Raw genomic sequence first — 10,998 nt, 5'->3', positions numbered from 1 at the left:
TATTTATAATAGCCAATGATAAAATAAATATCAATCAATTACGTTTTGTTTGAGCCCATAAATGGCACGAGTAGCACATTGTTACATTTTGTTTGAGCCTGCATCACACTGTCACATTTTGTTTGTGCTCTTGAAGGGCACGAGTACCACACTGTCACATTTTGTTTGTGCCCTTGAATGGCACGAGTACCACTCTGTTACGTTTTGTTTGAGCCTATAAATGGCACGAGTACCACACTGTTACGTTTTGTTTGAGCCTGTAAATGGCACGAGTACCACACTGTTACGTTTTGTTTGAGCCTGTAAATGGCACGAGTACCACACTGCTACGTTTTGTTTGAGCCTGTAAATGGCACGAGTACCACACTTCTACATTTTTTCTGAGACCATAAACAGCACGAGTACCACTATGTTACGTTTTGTTTGAGCCCATAAATGGCACGAGTACCACTCTGTTACGTTTTGTTTGAGCCCATAAATGGCACGAGTACCACTCTGTTACGTTTTGTTTGAGCCCATAAATGGCACGAGTACCACTCTGTTACGTTTTGTTTGAGCCTATAAATAGCACGAGTACCACACTTCTACATTTTATCTGAGACCATAAACAGCACGAGTACCACTATGTAACGTTTTTTGAGCCCATAAATGGAACGAGTAGCGAATTCGTTCTTCTATGCTTGTATATTCATCGTCACTTATCATTGTCGGTTGAAAGCGTGAAGTCAGACGTCGTCAAATAAAAAAGGGCTTAACAAATAAAGGGTTTTTTAATTCATAGTTATTTTAGAACCTTAACAACTCAATATCTAAGTTATTCTAACCTAGCATTTGCTTATACATATTCGGTGACTAATGTTTATGATTACATAAAATTAGGCGCATGCGCAATGGAATCTTGCGTTACATTAGGTATAGACATTAAAAAGCATAATTATTAGTGAATGATTTGAGGTGTCAGTTACCAACCTATCTAATGTTTGGCGAATGGTATGACAGCGATTGTGTCATTGATGTTTAGTTTTGTTAAATAGTATATTATGTAATATTTTAGGTTTAGGTATATATGTATATATAACGACAAAATGAGACAATTACAATTACAATTTTAGGTCAGATTTAAAGCAACATGATAGATTAACATCGTTCGGAACTCAGTTCATGCGAGCTCAACTCGCACTTAATATTAATTATTGAATCTAACGTATATAAAATCTTACTATGTATCTATAACTTCTATGAAATCATCAATTTTTTTTTATAAAACACCCTTCTCAATGAAAAAGTCAATAATTTCGTTGAGTCGCGTCTTATACAGGTTGCTCGGATTGATGGCGAAGTCGGTGATCGCGATGTCCTTGTTGACTTTCGGAGCATCCTCTACTTCCACGGTGACTATCAGCAAACAGAACATGCCCGTCGTTAGTCCTACAGGCAATACCTGAAATAAATATACGAGTATATAGGTAGGGTTGCCAGATCGCCGAAATTAAAAGCCGGACAGTCCAGACATTTGGGTAAATAGGCCGGACAAGACTTTTGTTCTTCAGCTACACTATTGAGGATTTTGTGTACATCAGTACTATTTCTTACATTACGTACATACATAAATACATAGATCCGACAAACTTTTTTTTATGTAAAATCAAACATTATTTTAATACCTTAATAAAACTATTAAATTATGTTACCACACACACTCGTCGTTCGCTCGTTTGCTAAATGTAAAGCTTAACCATAGCCGGAGAAGTCGGGCACCGTTTATTTCGGCCGGACACTGAACACATATGAGTAATTATGTCCGTCTTTATCCGGACACTTGGCAACACTACATATAGGTATCATCATGAACTACTTACTACAGGGCCAAGCCTCTATCCATAAAAGAGAGGAGTTATGGAGTAGGTATATGGCTTATATCCGACGTTGCTCTAAAAGGTAGATGATAATGTTAAGCCGTGAGAGCTTTGTGCATTTTACCACAGCCTTCGATTCAAAGGTTTATATCCGGTCTGGGGGGTGCATTTACAATTTTTCTGTTGTGCATTTTAAGAAATTAAATTTGAGATGTCACAAACGGTGTAGGAAAAACTTTCTTAGGAAACTAGCATATATGAGAATTTTCTTAATTCTCTCTACGTGTATCTTTCTACCCGCATTCGGCCAGCTTGATGTGCTATAACCTAACCCCTCACATTCTAAGTAGAGACCCGTGCTTAACAGTGAGCCTAATATGGGTTGTTAATAATAAATGCAATATAAAAATGTTAAATACTTTACTATTGAACTTGGTCCATTGCTTTACAAGTTAACCATAGTTACCTACTTTTCATTTTAAAAGGGATTGTAAACCTGATTAGATTACTACTATATCAATCCATGTAAGGTATAAGGTATATAATCTTTACGTACCTTCTGCACCTCATCCTCATAGTTCTTTCGAGGGTATATGAACTCAGGGTCGAGGTTTAGCCGGCGCAACGCTAAGCACAACTCTTCGTAGTAGAAGTTCAAGGTCTGATTGAAGTGCCGGTCTCGGAAGCCCTTGTCTGAGCCGTTGAATAAGAAGTACATCAAGTCTAGGATGGGGTTCCCGCGTTGAAGGGTCTGGTAGTCCAGGGAGATTACTTCTAGCGTACCGTCCTGAAAGATGGTTGGAAAAGTTAAATAGTATTGTTCTATTTAAAGTGCGCAAAAATTGGTTTAGGATTACCTACTTTTAAAACATTACCAATGTAGAAGTGATTGTAATTTATTTGATATTAAAATCATCTAAGTCTTCTCTCTTGGCATAACACTCATTAACTATAAATTTTTCAAATTGTTAAGACTTGTAGACGGTGTGTCGTTTGCCTATGTGGTCCTGTGTTCGATTTCTGGGTCGGGCTATATGAGATACTGAGTTATTCTTTCTTTATAGAACTTTTCAGTCATATGTTGGGAAGAGTTAGCAGTTAAAGTAGGCTGATAATGATAATGAACTGAATAATTTACCTCTTTGATCCTGTGCATCAGATTACTCGGCCTGTAGTCACCATGGGCTATCACCGCCCGACTGATAGGCCTGTACAGTGAGATGTAGGTGTTCTGTTCTATCACTCGGTCCATGAACTTCTGGAGGCGTTCCTTATTTTCCTCCCTCGTCACTAAAATAGCGTTTGAGACAACCGTGTTCAAGTAACCCATGATGCTGTCCATGTTTCCGGTCTCAGACATCGTGGTGATGCTGTCAAACGCTTCTGGATCTTCAATCGACCACGCTATAGACAGAGCGTGAAGCTTTGCCAAGTTCTGTACGCTTTTAGCGGTATACTCCCAGTCTATGGATTTAAATCTGTCGTACATCGTGTATCCTGATGATGATAAGTCTTCAAAGACAAGAGCTTCCCGAAGATATTCGTCACTGCTTGCATAAAATTTAGGTGTAACCAGTCTGTGCTCTTTCGGGACGTCGTGTTTTTCTTCGATCGCTTTATACGCTTTCAGTAGTTTGTTGTAAGCGAAACTCTCCGTTTCGAACATACGGAATGGTGCAATTTCTCTTATCTTCTCTCCGGCGGCTGCAACTTTGACGAATAGCTTCAGCTCCTCTTTATTTGGTGCCGTGATACTGGCCTGGTATAGGAAGCTGGTGTAGTTTGCTCCATCGGTTGAGATTTGTTTCGATGTTATTCGGAAGTCATCGTAACCTTGCTCTTTAGCGACCCTCTCAAGGATTTCGTTTAACACTTCTTCGCCTTCCGCCATGCTGGTCTACTGCAAGTGTAATAGCCGATTGTTATTGATAAATATTTACTTTATTTAGTTATAAACAATTGATAATAATTTGATTTATTTTAACATTTAACGTTACACCATCAACTTGTATTGAGAATTTTTGCAGAATTTATCGTGGAAGAAAAATTATATACCTACTACGACAAATTTTATTGTACAATTGAATAGTGCAATTATGCAAAATAGTGCAATTATATACAATACGATTTTATTTATTCACAGATCATAAGTATTTTAGAAATTGTTAGCTGTCGAGAATCAAACTTGGTAAGTACCATTTAGTTAAGACGACAAACTGTTGCGTTTTATTATAACGCAATTGAGAGAATAAATTGCACTAGCCTCTTGACTCCTAAATGGACGACTGGTCGCCCATCGTATCCGTTAGGTGACATGTAAAAAAATATAAAGTAAACTAAGGGCAATAGGCGAGCACAGTAGCATGCGCGATAGAGGAATATAAAGAATTTTTTAAATGGCTCACAACGGTAGATTAAAACCGCATTCTTTGACTGTCGGCTTCTTCAACGCAGACGGGCTCACCGATAAAATACTCGCGGGCAGCGAATGACTAGTATTACAGTGTTACGTTTTGTTTGAGCCCATAATTGGCACGAGTACCACACTGTTACGATTATTTAGGACCATAAATGGCACAAGTATCTACTCTACTGATAACATTTTACGATGTCTAATGTGTACACTTTTACAATGAAATCCATAAGCTAATTGTGCAACATTAGATATGTATCTACTATCTCGTGATAATTGATAACACGCGGATGTTCTAAATATTCCTACAGTTTATAAAATACATAATAACAAGTAAATTAAACAGAGTAGTAGGTTTTATATACCTAAATGTTAATATTATAACAACACAACATCGCTCGTAAACATGATAAAAGATACAATACAACATATTGTGCAATTCTCATTTTGATAACCTTAGGTACTGTAGATTTTGTCGTCCGTTTTCATAATGACCAGTATGATGCCATGCATGCGACCAAGTCTATATTAATATATTTCGTGCAGAGAAATAGACAAAACGTTAATCAGTGGCGGCGGAGGAGTCCAGTCCCATCTTTTTTGATGTTTCGAAAAACGTCACGGACGAATCCCAACGCAACGAAAGAAGTGCTATTGGCTGACATTTGTCTATTTCTCTTCACCAGTTATTACGTTTGGTCACATGTTAGGCTTACAGGACGAACAGTTTAACGTGCTCTGCGAGGCAAGGGAATGTAACACTATTAATTTTGATACAGGTAGCTGATTTTTTAGGGAATTTCTCGGAAGAAAGAAAATGTCAGTATCGCATAGTCCGACTCAGGATTCGAACCCAGGACTTCGTCCGAAGCCGCATGGGATAACCGCTGGACCGACGAGACAATTGACACAATTCAAATTTTGTTCATGGTCAAATTCTCAAAATAGATCAATTTATTAATTTAGCGTTCTGTAACTCTTTGAGATTGGTCTATTTGACCTATCAAATTGGTCACCGCTTATGTCTATAAAAAGTGTTAGGAAGCCCGCACACACGCATATTCAATCTGGGGACACGAGAGTGCCCTCGCCAAGGCAAAAACTGAAGCGCAGGGCAGTACCTGCGTTTTCTCGTAGCGATTCGTCGCAATTTTGTACCCTTGGTCTTAATATGCTTAACGCACGGCATGGTCCACCGACCGGTGCGGTGATACCACTACGTATGCAGTCGTGATCCCTGTAAAGCCATACGGTGCGGTGCGGCGCCGCACCGGAAACATATTTCCGCATCACTGTACACATGTGGCACCGTTGCGGCGCCGTAGCATAAAGTGTGCCTACGGTGGTACGGCGCCATCGTTTATGCATATAAAAATCAAGGATATGCCAGACGGTGCGTGTATATGCAGGACGCCGCAGCGGCACCGCACCGGTGCCGCTACTAACAAACACATTGCTTAGACTATCCACAGATTAAATACTAATATTCGATTACTGATCGATGTTTGGCTGTTTCGTCAAAAGAATCGATTCTTTTTATAAATTATTTTTATTACAAATTTGATAAAATTAAGGTTTAAATACTTCCAAACGTTACTCCATCTTTTACTAAACTACAAACTACAAGTTTTTGTCCGTTTTTTATGCCATTTAACTACACAAACCGGCATTTTTAGGAAGCTCTTTACACGACGAAAACGATTACAACAATGAAACATCTATTCTATAGCAACAGTTTTTATAAACGCGTTAGATCATAGATTTTTGATCTTTGCCAGAGCGGTAACGGTTAGCGAGGCAGGTCCTGTTATTTAAACGGTCTAAGTGTATCATTGATATTTATATGTAGGCCGCCGCAGCGAAACCGCTCCAGCGCCGCGCCGCTACCGCACCGCACCGTGTGGCTTCTCCCTGGAGTGGAGTCCAGAGCAAATCTCTACACAATCAGAAAAAGAGTTGCATTTGTATCCAGACGCATAGGCGTATATAGCAGGGGGGGCCGTGCCAACCCTAGAGTGGACCTGTGCCCACCCTAGGATTCTGGGCTAGCGATATGGAACTCTATTATGGTACTAATAATAGACTTCATGTCGGGGTCTAGGCCCAACCTACGAAATAATCCTAGATACGCCAATGTCCAGAATATGGACTTACCTCGTGATTTACAACTGGGTTACTATGAATCGTGATTTTTTTATGGTTACGGTAGATACGAAACCTCTAAACACTAATCATTTTCCGAAAATGATTTGATTTTATTTATGTAGGTACCTATTTCAAAAGTTTTCCGCTGTTATATCTAGCAATAATAACTTTAATAATGACAGCAAAAATAACTTAATCTATATCTATACTCTATACTAATATTATAAAGAGGTAAAGTTTGTAAGTTTGTAAGTTTGTCACATTTTTTAAATGGGGTAATCTTCGGAACTACTGGTCCGATTTCAAAAATTCTTTCACCAGTAGAATGCTACATTATCGGGGAGTGCTATAGGCTATATTTTATATTAGCATGATATATATTCGCCGAGTTAACACAGTTTTTGTCATACAGGTCGGACCGAAAATCCTCTTAAGCAGACTTATTAGCATGCGCTGACTTAACCATTGTGTAAAATTGAAATTAATGTATGGAGGCTTTATGTATCTTTCAAAGTTCTACAAAAAAGTCCGCGACATCATATATCTATCTTCTATATATTAGCAGATATAGTACCTTTTGTGTTTTAAAAATTATAAATTTTATATACTTTGGTTTGCGTCATTATTTATGCTACTTAACTTAAATCCTTATCAAAATAAATTATTTAATAATCACAAGGATATTATGGAGATAAGATTTGCCCTTTATAGTATGTTAATTAGTTAAATAGTTTCGGAGATAATACAAAATTTCTCAAAGACGCAGAAATTCCGCTACATGACGCCCCGCGCTTTCAATTACGTGGTTCCCTTTCCTGTGCGAATATGGGAATCAAACATAGCCTATGACACTCGCAAATAACGTAGATTTCTATCGGTAAAACAATCTTTCAAATCGGTCCAGTAGATCCAAAGATTATAATTTTAGCATAGAAGTCTCTATTTTCCTTTGTCATCGCTCCCCGCTCATAGGGCTGGACCGATTTTGCTAAGGGTAGGGGTAAGGTAGGGAAGGTATAGGGTAGGGTAGGGTAGGCTACAGGTAGGGTAGGGGTTGTGTAAGGGTAGGGTAGGGGTAAAGGTAGAGTAGGGGTAGGGTGGGGTAGGGGAGTGTATGCCTAGGTTAGGAGTAGGGTAAGGGTAGGGCCTACCCCTATCCTAGGGGTAGGGAAAGGGAAGATTACGGGTAGGGTAGGGTACGGGTAGGGTAGGGTACGGGTAGGGTAGGGTACGGGTAGGGTAGGGTACGGGTAGGGTAGGGGTAGGATACAGTTAGGGTACGGGTAGGGTAGGAGTAGGGTAGAGGTAGGAGATCAATACTGAAGCCTATTTTCTATTTTTTGTCTGTCTGTTTGCCTTTTTTTTGACCGGGCATCACGCTGAAACTACAGAATGAATTCAAATGATACTTAAGACGATTTGAGACCATAATACGTAGAAGGATAATAGGATACTTTTTGTCGTGAAAACAAAATCAGAATTGGGTGAAGTAGGGGTAGAAAGTTTGTACGGAAAGTCCTTAATTTTTTTAGGTACAAGGTATAAGTTATAAAACTTGCAAAATAGAATGTGAAATAGGGGTTGAAAGTTGACATCGATTTTTACGCGGACGAAGTCGCGGGCGTCCGCTAGTGATAGATAAATATTATCATTATAATCCCATTGTGTGTACACTGTACAACTTAGGTGTAATAAATCTATTGCTATATACCTCTATTTATTTATGTATTTACTTGTTTTGGGACTAGTTGATGTTGTTGAATTCATTTGTGTGGATTTCAAGATGTAGGTAACTATCTAATAGTAGCATATTCTTAATGCGTTTAAATAATTTCAATTTGATTTAGCGGGATTGTTTTTTTGTGCAAAGTAATAAACGGGACAAAGATTTTTGTGTTGGCGGCCATTTTGTTTTTTTGACGGATCAATGGATTAGTGGACGCACCTGTATGACTTTCTATACCCTCTCTCTCTCAATAGTCGTTCCTTCATTACTGAAGATCGTGGTCCTGGTAAGATCACAGCCTACTGCGGGTCCACGTCTTCCATATCCGACAAAATTTCCCTTGAGTTACTATCAACCATTTCTCTTTTGAAACAATAGTGCAGTGGTTTCCCCTTGCCATCTGCACCAGACATTTCAGGAGTTAGTTCTAATCCAAGGTCGCTGTAGCCTCGTCCACCTGGTTTCTCAGATGGGTGTATGGGTATCCCGCTATTGGTCGGTCACTTTCACACTTTCCATACAAAGGATACTAAAATCCGTTTGATGCGATGCGTCCGATACATACGATGTGGATCTGTGACCTGCCTTATAATGACCAAGTCACAAAAGCGGTGATATTTTACATGTGTGAAACGCATCAATTTATAACACCTACTCTACTGAAGGCGAAGTACGAGTTTAACTATCTACGTACCTATTAGGGTCTACAATGTGGTGTAATATATTTATTGCACACTATACTGTGATTACTACATAGCGTTAGTATATACTTACAGTACATAGCGTAATTTATTGTTTAGATAAAGTTTCGTAAATAATAGATACAGTACAATAAGATACATTATTACGTTATTAAAGGACGCCGATCGTACGCGTGAAATTCAGTTTTTGACAAATACCGCAAGAATGAGATTTTATCACACATTTTCAGCTCATAAAGTATTTTATATTTCAGCAACTTCAATATTGTAATGTATGTCATGTGCATTTTACTTTACATTACGCACAAAGTAAAATGCACATGTACTGTAATGTAATATATAAACCTTTATCATCCGTTTAAAAACGAACGGTACTTTTTACCTTACCTTAGCAAAAAGTTTTTATGTCAGAAAAGTGCTCAATGCATAAAATTAACTTTGTAAGATAAAATATAATAAATAAACATTTAATTCTTTCATTTTAAAAATTTTGACAATAATTATCAACCATTTAAATATCTGTAACAGAAACACAAAAATGTTAATTTACTTTATGAGTAATACTGGCTGTTTTTGGTGCATTTGCCTAAAAAAAACGAAGCCAAAATGTCATCATACGGAAAACAGGCAAAGATGCATATTAATTTTCAGAAAGTGTGTTTCCTCGCATATTTGTTTTAAAACGTAAGTATTACATACGTGCGCTTTGATAATTACAACCTCTGCTTCCTTACTATAGCTCGCTAGCTGCAATATCGCCGCGGATGTAATTTTTAATTTACCGCATTTAAATCATAATGTACTACATTACATTACAGAATAAACTGTACAGAATAAAGCGTAAGTATGTGCTCCTGTGTCCTATAATCTGTTTTTAGTCCAAGTTGTATCCACAGAATAACTAGGTAGGTACATAAAAGTGTCTTTAATTAAAATTAAAATTTTTCGCCACCGCTAAAATCAATTGTACCTACCTTGGTATAAAACTATTTATTCTTCCAATCTACCAAATCCAATATGTCAACCCGACGACCGAATAAGTACAAATTTAGCATCACCGGCTCTACACTCCTAACATAACAATTTAATCTATTGTGAAACACGCGTTCTAAAATTCCAAACAAAAAACACGGAAGCTAATAAAGTTTGTAAACAAACCGGCAAGGTCACTGTCATATACCTAAATAACTAAGTGGGTACTAAATCTGTCTTGAATTAGAAATATAAATGTAATAAATACCGACTTACCGATAGGGTTGAAGAGTTATCTCAATATTATTGCTGAATAACGAGTATTTGTATGAAAGGCGTTTTGTAAAATTTGTCACAATCACTTTGACCCAACTTCCCTCTTCAGAGAGTAGAGCTGAACTGAATGAACTGAACTAAACTAATCTGGGTGATGATTCAATCTAATCTCACACTAGTTCGGTCTCCGGCATTAGTTAATAGTTACATAGGTTGTTTGTATATTGGAACATACAATTACAATTATCCGACGTAGATAGTAACTACTATGTACAATATTTCGTAACATAATGAAAACGAAATATCCATATAGCACAGCGGTCGAAAGTCTAACCGTTATTAATTTTGTTCTATTTTTTTTTAATTGTTGTTAAAATATGCGCGTTAAAAATTGAGGCATCTATCTGGTCATAATATGTTTTTTTCTTCTGTTAGTGCTTCTAACGGAGGTTAACAATAATTAGGCTAATTTAACTTTGTTCACTGCTGCCCGAAACTACAATCTGGTACTCATAATGAGTCTGAGTCAAGATGTACGTCTACGACCAGACCTTCGTTTTTCCTTTATCTTTCCCTGGATAATAGGCAGATGGAGTGTCATATTTGAAGTTTCGCGTTCGAGCTTCCTATTAGCTTTCTGCTTTGTATATACTGCAGAACCTTTTTTGGCTTTCCCTTTCTTCGCAGTAGTTGTGAGTGGAACCCTCATAACATTAATTAGTTTTAAGTTATTATTACCACCATTAGATTAAATTAAATTATGACATAATCTTGACCTTTCAAAAGTGCTTGTAAACTAAGCCTAATTGAAATAAATGAATTTTGAATTTTGACTTTTGACTTTTGATCCCTGCTTGATATTCGAAACATTCGTCTGTAATACGGAGAAAACGTAATACCGCGCTACTC

At 37.6% G+C, this 10,998-nt stretch overlaps 1 protein-coding gene across 1 annotated transcript; it reads right to left on the bottom strand.

The window, feature by feature from the left end:
• Window positions 1–753: 753 nt before the first annotated feature.
• LOC112044832 (uncharacterized) lies at window positions 754–10,222 on the bottom strand. The gene is made up of 4 exons (XM_024080808.2): window positions 10,090–10,222; window positions 2,995–3,756; window positions 2,413–2,643; window positions 754–1,441 (listed from the first exon to the last, which is right to left on the bottom strand). Exons 2-4 carry the CDS (start codon window positions 3,745–3,747, stop codon window positions 1,259–1,261), a joined length of 1,167 nt encoding a protein of 388 aa, XP_023936576.2. The 5' UTR covers window positions 3,748–3,756; window positions 10,090–10,222; the 3' UTR covers window positions 754–1,258.
• Window positions 10,223–10,998: the final 776 nt, after the last annotated feature.

Source organism: Bicyclus anynana, chromosome 20 (assembly GCF_947172395.1).
Source record: "Bicyclus anynana chromosome 20, ilBicAnyn1.1, whole genome shotgun sequence".
NCBI lineage: Eukaryota > Metazoa > Arthropoda > Insecta > Lepidoptera > Nymphalidae > Bicyclus > Bicyclus anynana.
This window is presented reverse-complemented; position numbering and strand designations above follow the sequence as displayed.